Below are 20245 nucleotides of genomic sequence, written 5' to 3'. Positions count from 1 at the left end.
TCAAGCACTTCCGCTTGGCTAGCTCTATATGAGTATTGAAATTTAAATTTTTAATTTTTAAAAATAATTGTGGTGAAATTTTGATAAAAATATAATTTTTGAATATTAGTTTTTAAGAGAAATTTTCAGAATTAATTGGATCTATCAATTGGTTTCGCTTGCAAGTAAGTAATGCTACTCTTAGATTTATCACTAAATTATTAAATATTTTTGTTTGGAATCATGATTTATGAAATTGATGTATAGTATTTTTAGTTATTGAATATGCCCTTATTTGGAATATTAAATGATTCATGATTGAAGTATTGACTTTTATATGGATTGTTTTCGATTGATTTTGATGTCGTATAGTTTTATTATTTTTTTGATTTTGGAACATGAAATATATTTTTGAGAAAAAAGAGTATTGATTCAAGACAGATTTAGACTCGTAGGCAAACTATATTTCGATACATTGTTAGTGGGGGTTGTATGTTGGTATTTTGATACCTTGCTAGTAGGAGTTATATATTGGTACTTTGATACCCTGCCAGTAGAGGTTGTATGTTGGCACTTCGATACCCTGCCAGTAGAATTTATACGTTGGCACTTTGATATCCTACCAATAGAGGTTATGTGGTAGCACTTTGATTACTACTGAGTTTATGTTTTGGCCTAGCCATAGGGTATAGATATGGTTATAGTTCTGGTTATCAAGATAAACTTGATATTTTGAAAAAAAATATTTATAAATAAAATTTAAAACTTTTAAATGATTGGATTCACATGCACATTGTTTCTGATAGTGTTGTATATTTAAAATTATTGACTATTCATAAAAGTCCCATTAGATTTCTGTGCCAATACTTCCAAGCCATTCCAACAAGAGAGGTTCTCTAGGTTATATCAATATTTCTTAATAATGGAATCTACTAGGCCTTGAAAGGTATAGATTTTAGAATGGTAAGAAGTTTGGCTAACCCTTTCGGGAATAGGTAAATCATACGGTGCTAGGCATGGATAATTTGAGCCATATCCTCATAGTATGCCCTTAAATATGCGAGAGAGCATCCAATTCCATTATACTTCTTAAAATTCATCTTTTTGAATTTTAGTGAAATGTGGTATTAGAGAAGAGGTACATGGTTCATCGAGTGCTAAAAAATGTGCATCAATTTATATTTACATGGAATATAATTTGCATCTTATGAAAACTTGAGCGTGTTATCTTGCTATTCTCACTTGAGCCTTTATATCAATCATTTATTCATCGAGCATATGAGTATTAAAATTCCAATATTCCCAATGGACAACATTGGATTAGAGTAAACTTGACACATGATGGAGCAATTTTATATTCATTAATGTCCAAAATACTTGTATTTATACAAGAGGCTTCAAACTTCACCAAGCCTTGTTTGCACTTATTAGAATCGGCATGAAACTGAAGATGTAAGCTTGCAATACATCTCCATCATCCACATTCCTATCATGGAAGAAATAAGTATATTATAAATTTAAATCAGGTGTGGAAATTCGGTGAGTTAGGCTTCGTACCCATCCCGAGTAGGGGTGGCAATACTTAATAATCGTTTAGCGTTTAACTTATTTCAACCCAAGATTAATTGTATTGGCATTGGGATCTATATAGATTGCTTAATGTTATAGTACAATACAGTACCGTGTTGTGCTGTTCCAGGCCATAGAGGCAAAGCTAGAGCTAAAGAGATAGGGGGAGAGCGAGTAGGAGAGAGAGGAAAGAGAGAGAGTGGGGGAGAGAGAGGGAGGAAGGGAGAGAGAGAGAGGAAGAGAGAGAAGGAGAGAAAGAGGGCTCGAAAGCCCTTATCTTCTTCATAGGTGGCAAGCTGCAGGGTTGCTGTTGCCATACGTTGAAAGTTATTCTAGATCGTTTTTCATTTGGATAGTGAGTAGTTTTCTTAATAATAAGTCAAGTCAAGACTAATAATCAAATTGGAGGAGTTCTTCAGAGTTGCAGGAGACAGAAAGGTTATTACAGAAGGCCCGAGAGGAACTTCAAACTTGGGAAATATATTGCTAATACAAATATAACCAAAAAAAAAAAAAAGAAGTAGATTGTTCACAATAGCCAATGTTCTCATTTACAATGTGATTGGACAAACAAATGACAAGGAATGCACATGTTTGTAGTCTCCTATTCCAAGGATGCTCACTCAGCATAATGTAATAGATGCATATATGTTCCTAACAAGGAATTCACACCTGAGTAGCAAACAATGCGCAATTTTGATGTTGTAGGTATAATAACAAAATAATTTAAGAAATCCGGTTATAAATCCTCACTTTATTAGTTCATTAACTCATTAATGTAGTCAGAAACCATATAATAGAAAGATAAAGTATAGCAAACAATTGCCCATTAAAATTTCTAAGCTAATAAGAACAATTTCCGTATTGCACGTGCAATTCACGTGCAGAATATCCGATGGAAGAGTGAGAACGGGCTGAAACAAACTTGGGCATCCATCTGGCTCTTCCAATTTTAGCCTGCGCTACGAAAGATGGATGGAGAGGAGGAAGGGAAGGGGATGGCGGCTCTTCTAAGATGGGCGGCGGAGATGGGCATCTCCGACTCCCCCACTTCCACGAGTCCTCCTCGATCCCACTCCTCTTGTTTGGGCCATTCCCTCTTCGTCTCCGACTTCCCCGATGCCGGCGGGTAAGCATTCCGTTCCGATCCTTCTTTCTTTCTTCTCCTCTTCTCCTCGTTCCCTTTCGGATGGCTTCATTCTTCTACTCTTCTTCAGGAGGGGATTGTCCGCTGCCCGTGATCTGAGGAAAGGAGACCTGATCCTTAGAGTTCCGAGAGCCGCGCTGTTGACGAGCGAAAGTGTATTGAAAGACGAAAGGCTTGCGTCCTGTGTCCGAAGCCACCCTCGTCTCTCCTCCACTCAGGTGGGTTTCTTCCCTTTTTTTGCTTCTTTGCTGCTTGTTCCTATTGTCTTGTTTCCTCTCTCTCTCTCTCTCTCTCTCTCTCTCTCCACCTGATTTTTTCTTGCAAGTTTCTCTTCCTTGTTCCTTGTTTGCTAAATTATGTTGCGTTTGTTGGATTATAACAGTCATTTTGTATTTCTCTTCATATTTATTTTTGATTTGTTATTTTTGGGGCTCCCTCTCTCGCTCGCTCTCTCTCTCTCTGGTTTTTGATGCAATGGGAGAGGGTTCTGGCCTCCACCCAATTTATTGAAGTAATAAATTCAAAGTAGTGTGGGCGGGACTCAGACCCAGGTCTGTGGTACCCGACTTCCAATTACTTCACCAACTGAACCAGTTGGCACCCTCCTGATCTTTTGGTGCTGCCTGGGTGCTGGTCGTAAAGCATTGAGTATGCCTACTTTTATGCTTAAACTTTTGTGGATAAGCTGGATTATAGATAGACTTTATTAGCTAGGAAGCTGGACATGCAACTTGGGAAATATTTGTAGTTTGTAAAAACTTGTGAAGAAATCTGGAAGTATGACGAGGAAGAGAAAGAAGCAGATACATTGATGCAAGTTAGAAGAGAACGAGGGTCATCAGGATGAAGAATATTTACGTATAACATTTACAATGCTAAGAACTAATACCATTTGAAATTTCTTAGTTAGTGGAGATTAAACAAGAGAAATCTACGAGTAGGGATATATGAAGTTATTGAGGTTGTAAATGAATATCGACTTAAAGGTATAGGACATCATTGCATGCACCAATCCATTGAGGGCGAAAGTCTTGGAGTTCGTTCCTTGGTTCTGGTTACTGCTGAAACAGTATGGGAGAATACGAGAACGATTTTTATTTTCCTGTGTGTGTGTGTGGATTTGAAAGTGTTTTGGGGATGCGAGCAACAGAGTTAAAAATCCTGTCATCTTGATGTTTATTATATAATGACTGATAGTAGGTGAGGGATATAATTGACTGTATAAGAGTATGGATTGCATCATACATCGAAAATGATCGCATTAGAAGGGTGGATTTTGAAGTTGACACCAAATTTACTGTCCTTTAAAAGTTGGCTGCTCCATCAGTCCATCAAAAAGCTCAGCCAATAGCATTATACAGTCAGCTGAGTTATGAACAAGCCGATTCATACGATGGACATGTTTCCAGACGATCTGATCTGGTTCAACTTGACTCATATTGGCTGGCACATAGTCAAACAAGGGAAATGGAATTCTTTTTTACCCTTTCTATTTATCCCCTTCTACTGACATGATACAAATCCATAACACTGTTGTGACAACTAGTTTACCCTTTCTATTTATCCCCTTCTACTGACATGAACAAATCCATAACACTGTTGTGACAACTAGTTATAACAGAAAATATATGATATCTAGGTCAAAATTTAGCAAGCTAGCTTCTCTAACTACAAAAAATTCAGCAAAAATGACATAGATTAACAGGAAATTAATTTAATCGTTGTCATCTAGCATTGTATGGTCAGAGTACAACCAGCAGCTGCCCTGTTCCTCCAACAAATGTTAAAAGAGAGAACTTGAATAATTAAATGATAATGAAATGATCATGTAAACACAAAAAGAAATAGAGCTGTAGATACTCACCATTTTCATGTGTACAAGTGAAGATCTCACAAGTAAATAAACATGGATCTATACAACAACATGAAACCGTGAAGATTTCAACCAAGGTTTTAAATCTTGTGGGACCCGGGGGGGTTTCCCAATTTCTTTATGGAATTGGATGCCCTGCATCTTGCCCCGTTCCGGTGGCTGTCCTGGTCAAGGATCATGGTGCTTGCTTGGGACGCCCTTTTTTATATTTTTGATTTTTTTCTTAATTTATTTGAGAAGTTTACAAAGTCAAGTGTTGCCCTTCTTAATCTATCCTCAATGATGTGTAGATATGGTGTTGCTTTCTTCTGACCCACTGCTCCTACAATCTCTTCCTTGCAAGTAGACACCTTGGCATATGCATAACCCATCTGAGGGAACTTCTCACTGTCGACTACCTTTAGCACTACATGTGAAAGCTTCACTACTTTAGCCAGCTTAAAGCATCTGTTCCAAAAATCATTTCTCAATATAATACCCTCAATATATTGCCCCTCATTGCTCCTTTCAAATCTAGAAGTCCTTCATTCATCACAATTAATATAGCCCTTGAACTAGGCTGATTAATCAAGGAGGCTCTTCAATGCTATGTAGTTTGCAGCAATTCTTGTCAACCTTGGCCAAAGTGTCTCCCTTTGTACATGTTTCCTCATTAGAGCAAGCACCCAGGTATGATTGTAGATGTATTTGGCTATTGATTGCCCACTTTCTACTACTGACTTTACATAGGCAATTGCCTAATATCCTTCATCTTCAAGTCCATACAATGTGTTGCACAAGGGTTCAGTATAGGTCCTGCATCTCGAGCATCAGATCCTCTCCCATGTTCTCGTAGTTTGTGCCATTGTCAGTGACCACTTGGACAAAGTATTCAACAATCTCATCAGTGACGTCCCTAAGCAAGCATACAATATAATCAGACATCCTTGGTTCCATTATTTCTTGTTCAGTGCCTAAGAATCTAATGCTAAAGCATGGAAGTGTGACCCGGCTAATTAAAATAAATAAAAGAAGGAAAATGGTATCAAAGTGGAGATTGGAGAGTCATAGAGCCAAAGGCCCTTTGGTCCCCTCCTTCCTGTGGATCAAAGTTGAGACTTGAAGGGTAGAACCTGGTTCCTACCATCAGGGAACCAACCATTTGAGAGCTCGACATATGAGTGAGAAGGCCTCTAACCCCGAGCCTAGTTCCCCTTAAACTCTGACTCTATTTCTCTGTTTCACTGAATCTGACACCTTGTCAATTGTAGAGGAAGGAGTTGTTGTCACCTTTTGATTTGTGGGGAGGAGTGGAGGCGATGGAAATCGAGTGGCTGACGTCCAAGAGGCCTATGAGCAACACTGGTGTCATCCTTCACAGGACTAAGGCGAGATGGCCGATCGGTATGTCCCAGCCTAGGGAAGGCAGGACGGTTGGATGAATTGTGTTCCTAGTTTTCATATAATTCTTGGTTTACGTTGAAACATATATGTTGGTGGAATATAGGGATTCAACACAAAATCCCAAATTTTCGTGATTTTGATGCTGGAATAATGCTTTAGGGTGTGAGTCTGGAGTTCAAATTCTATCATGCTCACCAATAACAAAATTACCACATGTTCTTTCAATCGAACACTAAATAGTCCTTGAAATTTTCAAAAAATTTAAAAAAGGAAGGGTTGGGAGGGAGAGACTTACCAAGTTAGAAGACTTTTCTAGCTCAAAATCTACAATTCTTGCTTTAGTTCATTTAAATTGTCCTTGAATGGATTTCGTGGAGAAATGGTGAAGAAAGCTTCCAAAGGAATAAAATCCCTATCCTATGTTTTATCAAGTGGTTTACTCTTGGTTCGGCATGGTTCGGTACACCCCCCTACCATTCTATGTTGGGCCCTTATCAACATAGCATAGAGGACAGGGAGAGGGAGAAAGGGAGAGAGGAAAAGAGAGAGAGAGGGGGGGAGAGGGATAGGGAAGAAGGGGGGGAGAGGGATAGGGAAGACCAATGGAGCGCGGCCCGACATGACAAAGAGGGGATAGGAGAGGAAGAATGTAAGAGAGGGAGGGGGAGGGAGAAGGAGATAGATGGAGGCCGCTGGAGGCTAGCGGAGGGTCGTCGGAGGCCTGCGGAGGGTTGGAGAGTGGCACAAGTTTTTTTACTTTGAAAATATTAAGTGAAGTTGGGAAGGGGGTTGCCAACCGCACTTAAAATTTTTAAAATAAAAAGGGGCTCCAACAAATCTCTGCTTTGAACGAAACAGGGGTCCAAAGAGCGGAGCCCCTACCCTGCCCCTCTGTGCCACTCCGCGGCCCTTCAGTGGCCCGCCGGCAGCTTCTCTCTCTCCTTTGCTCTCCCTCTCTCTCTCTTTTTCTCTTTCCTTCTTCCTCTTCTCCTCCTTCACCGGTTTCTCATTTCGAATGCCGAAACTATCCCGGTCCATTGCTGGTATGGCTCGCTACACCCCATACCGGGCGGTTCAGGATGGTTCCACATTTCTTGGTCCTTTCAATATCATAAAATTATACATTTTTGGGGATGCATTATTGACTACCTATTTTTAACAACCTATCTCTCGATTTGAGTAATCTCTGATATCTTCCATTACAACAAAGATTAGTAAGCTAGTGATATCATGCCGGTTATTCTCCCTCATTGTTCTTTTCAGCTGATCTTCATGGATCTCATTTTCAAATATGAACTTGAGTCTTATTAGTCCTAAACCTCCTATTCTGCAGGCAAATCTAATTATGTTGTTTTCTGCCACTTTTATATTTCTGTCATTTATCTATTAAACTTGTTTCCATACAGACTCTTCCAGTGGTAAAAATTCTGGAAAAATGGGAAGAGAACAACTAATACATCTTGTACTTCCTCAGACATTGAAGTTTACTTCAACAATCTGCTAGCTTTGGTCAATTTTTCCATCTGGAGTTTTCCTTTTCAATTTTCCCACAATCCCATCATAAATTTTGACTACCTAACTTGAAGGGCTTAAGTTTAAAATCATACAAATGCGAGCGCCTGATCTGAGGAAATTCCGATCCACATTTGTCTGTTCAGAAGCTCGTCACTAAAATATCCTTAAAACGGTTCTTGTTTTTAAGATGTCAACATAAACTTGAGAATAGCTATTTGTGTAATCACTGCATATAATTAGGATGCCATGTACATGAAATATTTGAGCAACAAGATATCTTTGCATTCCACCTTAAGCCCGAATTTCAAGTATTATTTGTTAATAATGATACAACTCTAGATATCTTTGCATTCCACCTTAAGCCCGGTTCCATTCCACTTATTTTTGGACTCTACCCGTTTTTCTTCCCCTTTCACTTCACTCTTCAGGGCATGTGCTGCATAAGTGCTAAGTACTAGTATGGAATTAATTTGGACAGAAATACTCGCTTATCTAGAAAGACCTTGAAGGAACGGGGAAGAAATTTGGTTGAAGGCTGTGATATAGCTAGGTCCTTTAAAAGATTGATGACAATCTTGAGAAATACTGGCTCACACTCATCATTTGATTCATTAATCAATTTGATCCTTCATTTATATGCGGCTTTGACTAGACACTGCTTATAAGAGAGTTTCCTTAAGTGGGATGTGTCTCATAAAGAAAAGAAAGAAACCAAAGAAAAATATGTCACAAAGTTATAACTAAATGAAATGGTTTGCTAAAATTGTTTTGCTGAAGGAAGGTGGGTTTATATTTCCAATTAATCTGTTTGTCTTTACTTCTAACAAGTCACTTGCTGCTATATTTTCAGAATGTGGTTGTGTGTCTTTGTTTGACTTCCTGCAGCAATTGTCAAAATGAAGGACATGATCATATCGGGTGAAACTGGGACAAACACATGGACGCACATGCACACCTGCATACACACTAGAATCTGGCACTTGGAATGCACGCGTTCGAAGATGGAGACACTGGCTGTGTCAATGTACACTGTTTAACTTAGAGGCATCCATGCAATGTCAAGAATGCCTCTGATACAATATCACATTTTTATGTGTTATAGACCTCATAAAAGTCAACCATATTTTCTAGGAAACTAGCCATTGTTTTGCTAACTTCCCAGGGGCCCTCTTATCCGTCATCTTGTCTTTTATTCTTCTTTTTTTTTTACAACTCTGTTCTGGAATAAAATTAGTTATGAATATTTTGTACAGATTCTGACCGTATGTTTATTGGCTGAAGTGGGAAAAGGAAGGGGTTCTCAATGGTATCCATATCTGGTGCAGTTGCCTCGTAGTTACAATACACTGGCAAACTTCACAAACTTTGAAATTCAAACTTTGCAAGTAAGTTCCAGCAAAACCTTGTTTTCACATAAAAGTTTGGGTCATTTATCTGCTTTTTGGTGCCATATAGTGCTCAAAATTATTTATCTGATTCTCAGGTTGAAGATGCTGTCTGGGTTTCAGAGAGGGCTGTTCACAGGGCAAAATCGGACTGGAAAGAATCCATCAGTCTTATGCAGGAAATGGACCTTAAGCCTCAACTTTTGACTTTTAGATCATGGCTTTGGGCTTTGTCAACTGTGAGTTAATGGTTACTTTAACGTAGTTCTACTTAGTTTTGTTCTGTATTTATTCTGGATTATTTTTATTTAGATCTTCACAGTGCACTCTTTCTTCTGGAAGATATCTTCCCGTACATTGCATATACCATGGGATAATGCTGGTTGCTTGTGCCCTGTTGGTGATTTGTTTAATTATGCTGCACCTGATGCGGAGTCTTCACCTGATGCTTCAGAGGAAAGATATGCTGAGCAGCCTGATTGTCACTCGCAAAGGCTAACAGATGGTGGATACGAGGAAGACACCACTTCATATTGCTTTTATGCAAGAAAAAGATACAAAGAAGAAGATCAGGTACCTCTGGATATATTTTGAATTGGATATGCTGACTCTTTTTTATTTTAATCTTAATTATATCATGCTGGAGAGCGAATTCTAAACCTGCTTAGCACACTGTTGGTGTCTGATTGCTTTTTTATTTTTAAATTTCAAAGTGACAAAATACTTCCTCTGACAACAAATGAACTTGCTCAATAAATCAAGTTGTGAAATTATAAAATTTAAGATCAACATTTGGCAGCAAATGCTGAATGCTGCTAGACTTGGGATCATTCAGTTCATGTGCAGTTGCCTTGCCACACCGTTAGCTTTTCATGGGCTGTTTGCTTAGCAGTGCCCATAGGATAAAGCCCTCCAAAACCTTATACAAAGACCATAAAATATAATTTTCATCTCACCCTCCAAAAATTCTACACTGTTAGCATGCTGCATAAGTCCATAGGAAGTTACTGATGCTGAAGCCAAAAAGCTTGTATTTCAGCAGTTATCTTGAGAATATCTAGAATTATAACCATAAATATCAAATCCTGTCACAGCAATATCTTGAAGATATCTTTACGAGCAGGAAATTTAAGCACTGTCCTACGGTAGATGATGGGCCAAGCTGTTGCAAACCACAAGGTGATTGCAAAGTTATTATACTGTATCATTGATTAATATTACATTTATTTAAGAATCTTAATCTCTTGATCTCATGTATCTACAATTCAGCAATTTTGATGAAAAAGGTAAAATATATCGACGATATCAAAAAAAAAAAAAAATCAAATTAAGGTACTACCAATTTTTGGGTTAAAATAACCGACTTTTGGTCATACAAACTGAATAAAAGTTTGTGCGTCAAAAGTCTAGGATTCAGTTGCAATTGTGATAATTACATGCAAAGCTACAAGAGTTCACCTTTCAATATAATTTTGATTTGTTTGTCAAACATGTCTAATGATAGAATGATATTCTTCAACTTTACGTATAATTATTTAGATAATCTGAACTCAAAGCTTGCTGATAGGATTGTCATTCAACTCTCTCTTCTCTTCCCTCTCTATTTCCCCATCCTCGCACACTAGTTTGTTTGCACTTGCATATGCACATGGAATCATAAAAGTAATAATAAGTTAAACACAAAAAAATTTCTTCATCTCTTATAGATTAGACTAATACAATGTACATTCAAGAGTACTATTAAGGGTGACCTCCACTATATGCATTACCTCATTTAAAAGTTATGGAAGTCAAATATAGATGCAAGATTTTGAAACATTAACCTACAAAGGAAAGGATGATACTGTTATGAATTATGCCTTGATCAATAATACATACTAGTGCAATTTAACACTAGTTTCCACCAAGTTAATCCTTAATCTTATTCCAATTCTAGAACCACTTATCGAACTTTTCTGTTTTTCATTGTAATCCATCTTTTAAACATGTCATCTCTTGGTCATCTTTAGTTCAACCATAAAATCAAGTACAAATGCTTAATTTATGGGACTAGAAAACAACAATCTTTTAAAATATATATTTTCCTTATTGCTTGAAACATTTTGGTTAAAGAAGTCTTAATTGACATCTATTATACATTTCTTTGAGGAATTTCTAGAAGCATTAGAAGGAAACAATGTTAGTTAAATAAGTATGGTTCTGTTAGACCATGCCAGTCTCTTTGGTTTGAAGTATTGTGATAGCCAGCTAATTCTAAGTTTTGACAAGTCTGTTGTTTTTGACAGGTTCTTTTAAGTTATGGGACATATACTAATCTAGATCTTCTAGAGCATTATGGTTTTCTTCTAGGTGACAATCCAAATGATAAGGCCTTCATCCAGTTGGGCACAGACATATGCACATCCAGCAATTGGCCAGTAGATTCTTTGTACATTCAACCAAATGGAAGACCCTCTTTTGCCTTGCTTTGTGCTTTACGCCTATGTGCAACACCAGTGAACCATCGAAGAGCAGTTGGGTGTCAAGTTTATGCGGGTTCTTTGCTCTCTGTTGAAAATGAGTTATTGGTCATGAAATGGTTGGCAAAACGCTGCCATGATATTTTGGAAAAATTAGCGACTACAGCTGAGGATGATGGCTTATTGTTGATTGTTATAGAGAAAATGCTATATAATCCCTCTTGTCTAAAGTATGTGGATTTGCAATGTTGCAAAGAAGAGATAAAAAGCTTCCTTGAAGTGCATGGCCTTGGAATGGAAGGCATTGGGGTCTCCCAGTTGCCTATGAAGGCTAGGAAGTCACTAGAGAGGTGGAAATTGGCAGTTCGGTGGAGATTCGGCTATAAGAAAATGCTCATCAGTTGTATATCTTATTGCACTAATACAATTGAAAGACTTTCTTCTCAGCAATATTGTACAAAGAGGAACAATCAGACCGGCATGCCGGGTTGATGATCTGAGTTTTTAATGGGCATCAACTATGCCTCATGTTGCAGTCAAACATGCAGTATCGGAGTTGGTGGTTCTGGTATGTAAATCCACTCCAACGGACAAACCAGCTTCCCAAACAGCATTTTTTTCACATGGATTAGATTTTTGAAGATGCAACTAAATTTTTATCCTGGCATTTGAAGGATAGTAGTGTCAACTTCGGAGATTTTTATGATGCTCTGGGAAACCTGCATCTTGATCAGCACTAACCCCCGCTAAACATCCAACATCTTAATGTGAAGAAAACTGCGCTTTGATCTCCTGGCCTTCATGGTACCACATGATGCAGCACCTGCAGTTTTGATCCAAATTTCACTTCTAAACCGTTCAATTAAGCATCTGTGATGGATATTGCTGATGTATTTTAATGGACTTTGTATCAGTTGTAATAATGGATATCCTTTTCTAGCAATTTTTAATTGTTAAGATCTGCTCTCTTGGAGATTGGCACAAGTTTCTGTTTTTGTTGAAACAGGCTGCCCTTTGATCTAGTGCTTTTAGTTGTGTCAAAAGAGAAGCGACATCATGCAGGCCTTCTTATTCCTTGTTTGATTTGACTCGAGCACTTGCTCTTCTAAGCCTGATTGCAGGACTACATCTACGAGGGAGCGTCTGTTCAGCAATGGCTCTACTTGTTTCCAACAATTATGACAATAGTGCATCAAATGCAATATGATAACAGTGATGAATCAGTACGTGGTGTAACCGTGTTTTAACCCAAAGTGCATGGTTTGAATCAATATTAGAGTTTGGGTTCAATCTTGCAGCTGACTCAGCAATTTATTTTTACTTCAGGTCAAGGATAACATGAGATTGGAAGCAGAGCAAAGGGGAGTCACGGGCTATTATCTGATTCCAACTGCTAACAGCAGCTAAGACTGACCATGAGTTCAGACTTTTCCAGCTAGTTTTATAGAAGCAGTTCTATCAAGCGAAAGGTAATGATGCACTTAATAGATTTAAAAGAGAAGGAAAACCATGATAAGAGTCCCTGATACATTTCTGGCAACCAACTAGTCTTATCTGAATGAGGTCCATGGACATTTTCATGAATCTCTTGTACTTCAATTCTTTGGCATGATGATAGTTCCACCTTTTGACCATACTCAATTACTTTCTTGCATGCCAATGTTCTTCTTGGTTGTTTCTCCCACCCATCAGTTATTGCTTTCCTTTTTGCTCTTTACAACTTTCTCATCCTACTAGAAAGTTCCGAGTCTTTTTTACTAATGCGAAGTCGAACTTAGTTTCCTGATCGAACTAACCCTATTGATCCAACCAACCATAGTTTTAGTTTCAAGGAACCGGTTAGGACCTAATAGGATAGAATGCCAAAGAAGTCCTAAGGTAGTAAGCCATGGAGAAATGTCCAAGAAAACGATCCCATGGTGAGACTTGTGAGAGAGAGTATTACATTTCAAGTTATGCATGTATATCGTGAGGCTAACGGAGCGGCGGACTGGATAGCGGCATATGTAGCGAGCCATTCAGAAGACACCCTATGAGCCGGAGAGAGAGATATTCGAAGCACTTCGAGATCTTTTGTTTTCTGATTCTATTGAGTGTATTCGTACCCGTGATGTATGAAATACTCGCTTTAGTGTGTACCAAAAAAAAAAAAGATCTCATGAAAACCGTCGATCACTCAATCGACAAACGCAAAGACTATCCAAAGCATGATGGTCTCATGATGGTAAATAAAAATGCTGAGGAAAGAACTAGCATACCGAAGGAAGGTTCACTTACAAGGCCATGAAGTGGTTGCTGATTCCCAGCTAGGCCGGAATTCGGCTGATGGCAAAGAAATCCTCTTTGAGGCAGATCAAGAAGATTAAAAGGTAGAATAAGATGCTAAAATATCTTTTAGCGATTCTTCAATGAAGGAAATTGGCTGTGTGGTTGCTCAAGCAGTGCAACCATTTCATCAGGCCATTATAGATTCTCAAAAGACCTCCAGAAGAGGGAAGGGAGCAACTCAGAATGTAATTCGAGCAATAGAGAGAAACACCGATAGAATAGCTCGTGGTTTATAGCAAGCTACTCTGAAACTAATTGAAATGAAGAGAGAAGACCTGCATGACCAAGACTTTGAAGACAAATGTTTCACAATTTGGATCTCATTGGTGGAGAGATCAATTATCTTGTTAGGATACAACAAGCCTTGTAGGACGAATGACCAACAGGAAATAGGCAATACGGTTTTAGATAAAAATTTATTGATGATGTTCCACCTACAGAAGTGTTAACTAGAGAACAGGGGCACGCCTAGAGAAGGTTAGATTGGCAACTTTTCAGAGAGCCATACCTTGATGAATATGACAGGATATTCAAATATCCTGGGAATTATAAAATCCATGATTTCATTAAGTTTAGTGGTCATGGAAAGTATTAGACCAAGGAACACATTGCTTGATTTGCTACACAGTATGGTGATCTTGGTGGAGATGATTTCAGGAAGCTGAGAGTATTTTGTACTTCTCTTGCTAAGCTGCTTTTCAATGGTATATAATTTGACCAGGAAACTAAATTTATACCTGGCAAGAAATGGAAGAACAGTTACATGGTTAGTTTTATAGGAGCCAATAAGATATCCATACTGAGGTCTTTATAAGCCAGGTTTCAGAAATTTAGATAGAGATGTCGCTCAACTTTGCCTGAAAGTGAGTTTGCGCATATTGCACAAGCTAGGCTTTGTTATAAACTGCAGAAAAAAGTTTTATGGAGTAAAATTTACGGATTTGCCAGAATTATCAATTAGGATTTTTTATATGAAGCATTGCTCAAGGAAAAAAATATGTTAACATAATTTTAGATATTACGTAACAATCTACATCACCCATCATTTTTTTTTAATTAGCGTAATCCTATATCAAACTATATTATTTTTTTTATATAAAATCTGTATATGAGTACCTTAGATGTACCGAATATGATGGAACATATAAATAAAATCATTGTTTTCTCTCTTTTTTTTAATTTTTTTCTTCTATAAATATTTTAACATAGTATCAGAGCTACTGATCATCTAATCTGTTGTTGTCATCTCTTCTACCTTTGTTATAGCCGATGTTGCTATGCCTAGAAGCTTTGAAGACTTGTATTGTCGATCCATCGATCTCTGTTCTAGGTAAATTAACACTTGAAGATCCTTTATTTTTCGGTGGATCCGTAGATCTTCTATTTCCTATTCACTAAATATTCAAAGATTTTATATTCCTTAGTAGATCTGCATATCCTCTATTTTTAGTAGATTAACATCCAAAGATTTTTTATTTTCTAATTAATCCACAGTTCCTTTCCACCACCTTTCTCTTTAGCTTCAAATTTCCGGTTGTCTCTCCTCACCATTGCTCGGCTCCTTTCTCTACATTTTCGATTTTATTTTCTGCCTCCAGCTCCTTCACCATCCAATTTGAGGTATCTTGTTTCTCTTCCACGGTGCCTCCATCTACAAGCATCGTTAACTTTTGATTGTCTTCTCTCTAAGCTCTATCCTCACTGCAACTGTCATCTTTAATGTCTTCTCGTTGCCACATCATTAGATAAGTCAATTAACCACATCAATATACATGTCAGTCAGACACATCGATAGACACCAATTTACTATGTTAGCCAGTTATATCGACTTGCTTATTCTACATTTTATAATCATGGCCTCTTCTACTATTATTTCCAATCTTAGTGTTCACCATTCTTTCTCCACCACTCAAATAACCTAAGCATGATCCTAGTCTCGCAAGTCCTCATTGGTGACAATTATTCTCTATAGAGTCATGCTATGAAGACTGCTCTATGAGACAAGAATATAATTGACTTTATTGATAGCTTACTTGAAAAGCCCAACAAAAGTTCCGCAACATTTGATGCATTACAACATTGTAACACTATAGTACTTTTCTAAATTTGGAACTTAATCCTAGAGCTGATCACGGGGCTTCTGGCCCACCCAGCCCGTCTAGCTCGGCCCGGAATTTTTCGGGCTTGGGCATTAAAAAAAGGCCCATGGGTCGGGCCTGGGCAAGAAAAGCGACCCGACCAAAAAAATCGGATCGGGCCTGATCGGGCCATTCTGGCCCATTTCCAGATTCCAAACAAAGAAAAAATCGGGCCTGTCGGGTCAGGCCTATCGGGTCGGGCTAGACGGGCCTAGAACCAGATTTATAAAGTCGGATCGGGCCTGAATAAAAATTTAAGCCCGACAGTCGGGCCGGGCCTGGGCATAGCCATCGGGCCTAACTTCTGCTGTAGAACCCGACCCGAGCATGACCCAGCCCGAGTTTTGATCAGCTCTACTTAGTTCACAAAGATCTCATCAACAGCATAGCCTATTTTGAAACTATAAAGGAGGCATGGAAAGATCTAGATGAGCCAAATTTATCATATCAAGTGAAATATCTAAATGCATATTCAAGATCATTATTTATTACTTCTTATTTTACCACACTCAAAGCGTATTGCGAAAAAACCAATAATCTATATCCACTTCCTACTTATACCTATGGTGCAATGAAAGAGTTGAATCGAACCTCCATAGTTAAAAAGATTTTTCAATTTCTTATGGGGCTCAATGACTTCTTTTTAACCATTCGGAGCTAAATACTCACCATACAGCTGCTATATACAGTAAGTAAAACTTTTTCTTTGATTTTGCAAAAGGAGAAATAGAAACCATTGCAAGCTAAATCGATGCAGTCTCTTGAAAGTGCTTCCATGGCTACTTCACATCTTGACAATGGCATCTATACTAGCTTGATATTAATAATGTCTTCCTCCATGGTATTTTATGGGAATAAGTTTGTATTCAACTGCCACTAATTTTTTTTCATAAAGGGAGAAAGGAGAATAATCAGCCTATCACCTCAACAAATAATTATATGGTCAGCACATTTTATTGTGATAACCAATTAGTACTTTATATTATTGTCAATCCTGAATCCATGAACGAACAAAACACATTAAAATAGATTGTCATATCATTCAAAAAAACTACAAACAAGCACAATCCAGAGCAAATTCGTTTGAAGTGACAATCAATATGCTAATATTTTTACCAAAACTTAAGATCGTGCCACATAAGTTGGGTATCATAAATTTACACATCAACTTAAAAAAGAGTATTACAATTAGAAGTGGCAAAATATAACCTAACCCGCCAACTCGATCTGTGTTCAACCCGCCATAAATAGGTTCAAGTTTGGCCTAAACAGATTTGGATCGTAAATAAGTTGACCTCTTTAACCTGTTTATTAATTGGATCGAATATATATTTAGATGTCTGACCTATTTAACCTGTTTGATATACAGATCGGATTGGATCAGATAGGACCGGCCCAAGCCTCGGCCCAAAGAAAAGTGATAGCTGCTTAGCCTCCCATGGTTCCACCCTCCCATATATAGGTGGGTGCTTCTTCTTCATGTGCGTTTTTTTGTATGGGCCCAAAGAAATTTGCACGGCATGGGTAAGATCAGATGGGACGGGAACTCCCCTCATCTCTAAGAAATTTGCACGGCATGGGTAAGATCAGATGGGACGGGAACTCCCCTCATCTCTCTCCGCCGAAACCTCCAAGCCTCCATGGATCATAGCGCTCTCTCTCTCCGTCGAACCCTCCTAGACTCCCACCTCTTCCTCTCTTGTCGAAAAAAATCCCAAGTCCCGACCCCCACCCCTCTCTCTTGCTAGAACCCCAACCCCCCACCTCTTTCTTGCTGTGGACGACAATGTGGGTGGTGGCCAAACGGACGAGCGAAGGAGTGAGGACGGGGAGCAACTCGGATAAGACAATGGAGCATCCAATTGAAAAGACGAGGCGAAATTGGATCCGAGCGGTGGAGCAACAGAAGCGGCGGCGCTTGATGAAGGCAACAACGCTCAACGGTGACGGCTCAGTGCGGTGCTACAACGGCGGCACAGCGGCGATCGTGGTAGATCTCAAGGCGGTGATTCAACCAGTGAAGCTCCAACGAAGACACAATAAGGCAAAGGAGGCCAATCAAAGAAGATGAACATATAATCTTTTTTTTTTCCTTTACCGTCCCACCTCTCTCTCTTTCCCTCCCATTCCCTCATCCTTTCATTTTCTTAAAGGGATCGGTATTCAACAGGTCGAGTTAAAATCGCAGGACAGATTCAAATTTATAATTTTTTGATCCGACCTATTTATGTTTGATCCGACCCGATTGCCATCTTTATTTACAATTCTCAAAATCATGCATGATCATACCCATTATAATTCAATATCACAGTTACCATATATTACTTACACAATTACAACAGCTATACCAACAACAATCAATTTTCAAAGATTATAAAATTTAACTACCATATTAAAATTTAATAACAAATTATAAAATTTTACTATTATATTTTATTATATTTAGTCCATAGTATTTTTTTTATAATTATAAAATTTTATTATTTTATTTAACTTGTATATAGAGCTATAGAACACACCAGTACCATAAGCAAAACAAACAATAATCTCACGGTCTCATTGCCTTTTATAGATCTCCTTCCAGATTCCATAACATTTCTAGCTCATTATTCATTATGGAATTTGGCAGGCAATAACCCAATAATAAATTGAAGAAAAAGCAAAAAATCGCCACCTAGAAATTATGCAATTTTCGTTTTAAAAAATAATGGATTTCTCATAACAATTGCAAAACAAGCTGACTTTTTTTTCACCATCTTCTTTTTGGCAGAAAATAAACCCAAACACATCTGGTCCATGGAAAGATCTTTGCGCCCATTAGAATGTTTGAGATGGAGACGGTGCAGGATGGGGCGGCACATTTAATGGGGACGGTTCAAGATAATCATCTGAGCTTGAACTGGCACAAGATTTCAACAAGGGATGGTACTTTTCCCAAATGCTATCAGTGCAAAGAAGCTCGAGGGATCAATCTTTCTTCTGTCATCCTCAATTTGTCGAAAACAATTGTGCGCGTAGCCAAATTTTTGAGAGAGTGAACTTCGATACATATATATGATAGATCGGTAAAATGGCTCTTATAAAGTTGGTCGTTATGTTTCTGGTAATATAATATAAGTAGTTGTTACCTTGGAACCATTACTGAAACGTTATTTGTTCTTTTTGTTTTTTTTATTTTGCTACGATAAAGTATCAAAAAACCCCATATCCAACCAGTTCCGAAAAAAATTTCTATGAGCATGGCGTAAACCAATCATTTATTCATATAACACAAGCCGAGTCATTTATGTTTCGAAATCTCTAAGCTTAATTAATTATCCTAACAATGTAATTGAATTAGGAGAAAGCATACAAATAGCATGAATGGATCAGATTCCTGGCTTGATTTTTCTCCCCTATAAAGGAGAGATAAAGAAAGCGCAGAGTATATTCAGCGTCGATCATGTGGGGAAAGGATCATCACATCCATTCATTGAGAAACACATAACGATTACCTTTATAAATCAAACAGTGCGAAAAATATTGGAACTAAGATTGCCTCATAACCTAATTATTCTAGGTTGTAGAGATTATTTTTTAAATGATTTATTTCCTTTTAGAATTAGAAGCTTAAAAGAATCAAAATGGCAGAGAGAAGAAAAGCCTTACAGAGAAACAAAAACGACGACATGTTTAGACTTCAGATACATCGTTGGAAAATGAAAGGATCAGATTCCTGGCTTGATTTTTCTCCTCCATGAAGGAGATAAATAAAGAAAGCGCAGAGCATATTCAGCGTCGATCATGTGGGGAAAGGATCATCACATCCATCCATATAAAACCAAACAACATTCAAAAAGAAAACCTAAAATCTATGGGCCGTTTGATTGATAAGAACTTGAGAGGATCAGAGTCCTGGCTTGGTCTTCTCCGAAGAGAATATAAAGAAAAGCGCATGTTATGTTCAGCGTCGATCATTTGGGGAAAGGATCATCATCTCCCCTTTCATCAAACGGCCAAAAAAATTACTAATAAACATTCCAAATAATTTTATTAATAAAAGTAAACAAACAAACAAATAGATGGGAAAAGCAAATTAGGATCAGAATCCTGGCTTAATTTCTCCACTGATAAGAGGAGAATATTATAAAAGCACGATATAATCATAGTCGATCATGTGGGGAAAGGATCATCACCTCCGTAAAAAAAAAAAAAACCCTATTCATCACATCAAAACAGAGATATATCTTCAAATCTAATTTAACCAAAAAAAATTAAAGAAATCAACGGAGATTTTGAGTAAAAGATAACGGAAAAATATCTCCAGATCTGCGATTAGGCCATAACGGCCGGAAATAAAAAAAAAGCAGATGATGGAGAAGAGATGAGTTTAGCGTCTGTCTCATACGCGGCGGCGACAAGGAGAACCTCCGCCGGTAATCAGTTCTCCGACGCACAAAACTGTGACAAAAACCCTAAACCCCAAACCG

The 20245-nt window shown here is 38.0% G+C and overlaps 1 protein-coding gene and 4 non-coding genes across 6 annotated transcripts; 1 reads left to right on the top strand and 4 right to left on the bottom strand.

Annotated features, from left to right (window-relative positions):
• Positions 1-2307: 2307 nt before the first annotated feature.
• LOC103718145 (protein SET DOMAIN GROUP 40) lies at positions 2308-19978 on the top strand. 2 transcript variants are annotated; one of them, XM_008806821.4, is made up of 6 exons: positions 2308-2677; positions 2766-2913; positions 8720-8851; positions 8950-9090; positions 9164-9424; positions 11137-19978. In XM_008806821.4, exons 1-6 carry the CDS (start codon positions 2520-2522, stop codon positions 11800-11802), a joined length of 1506 nt encoding a protein of 501 aa, XP_008805043.1. In that variant the 5' UTR covers positions 2308-2519; the 3' UTR covers positions 11803-19978. The 2 variants fall into 2 exon arrangements, with proteins under 2 accessions (XP_008805043.1, XP_008805044.1); XM_008806822.4 differs by having other exon boundaries at positions 2311-2677; positions 9194-9424.
• On the bottom strand, positions 19140-19245 carry LOC113463462. The gene has a single exon (XR_003387715.1). It is a non-coding gene; the product is annotated as a small nucleolar RNA Z103 (small nucleolar RNA).
• On the bottom strand, positions 19479-19586 carry LOC113463464. The gene has a single exon (XR_003387717.1). It is a non-coding gene; the product is annotated as a small nucleolar RNA Z103 (small nucleolar RNA).
• On the bottom strand, positions 19658-19758 carry LOC113463463. Its single transcript, XR_003387716.1, has one exon. It is a non-coding gene; the product is annotated as a small nucleolar RNA Z103 (small nucleolar RNA).
• Positions 19853-19957, bottom strand: LOC113463465. The gene has a single exon (XR_003387718.1). It is a non-coding gene; the product is annotated as a small nucleolar RNA Z103 (small nucleolar RNA).
• Positions 19979-20245: the final 267 nt, after the last annotated feature.

The sequence above is a fragment of the Phoenix dactylifera genome, unplaced genomic scaffold, assembly GCF_009389715.1.
Source record: "Phoenix dactylifera cultivar Barhee BC4 unplaced genomic scaffold, palm_55x_up_171113_PBpolish2nd_filt_p 000097F, whole genome shotgun sequence".
Lineage (NCBI taxonomy): Eukaryota > Viridiplantae > Streptophyta > Magnoliopsida > Arecales > Arecaceae > Phoenix > Phoenix dactylifera.
Note: the sequence above shows the minus strand (reverse complement) of the source record. Positions and strands in the feature narration are given on the sequence as shown.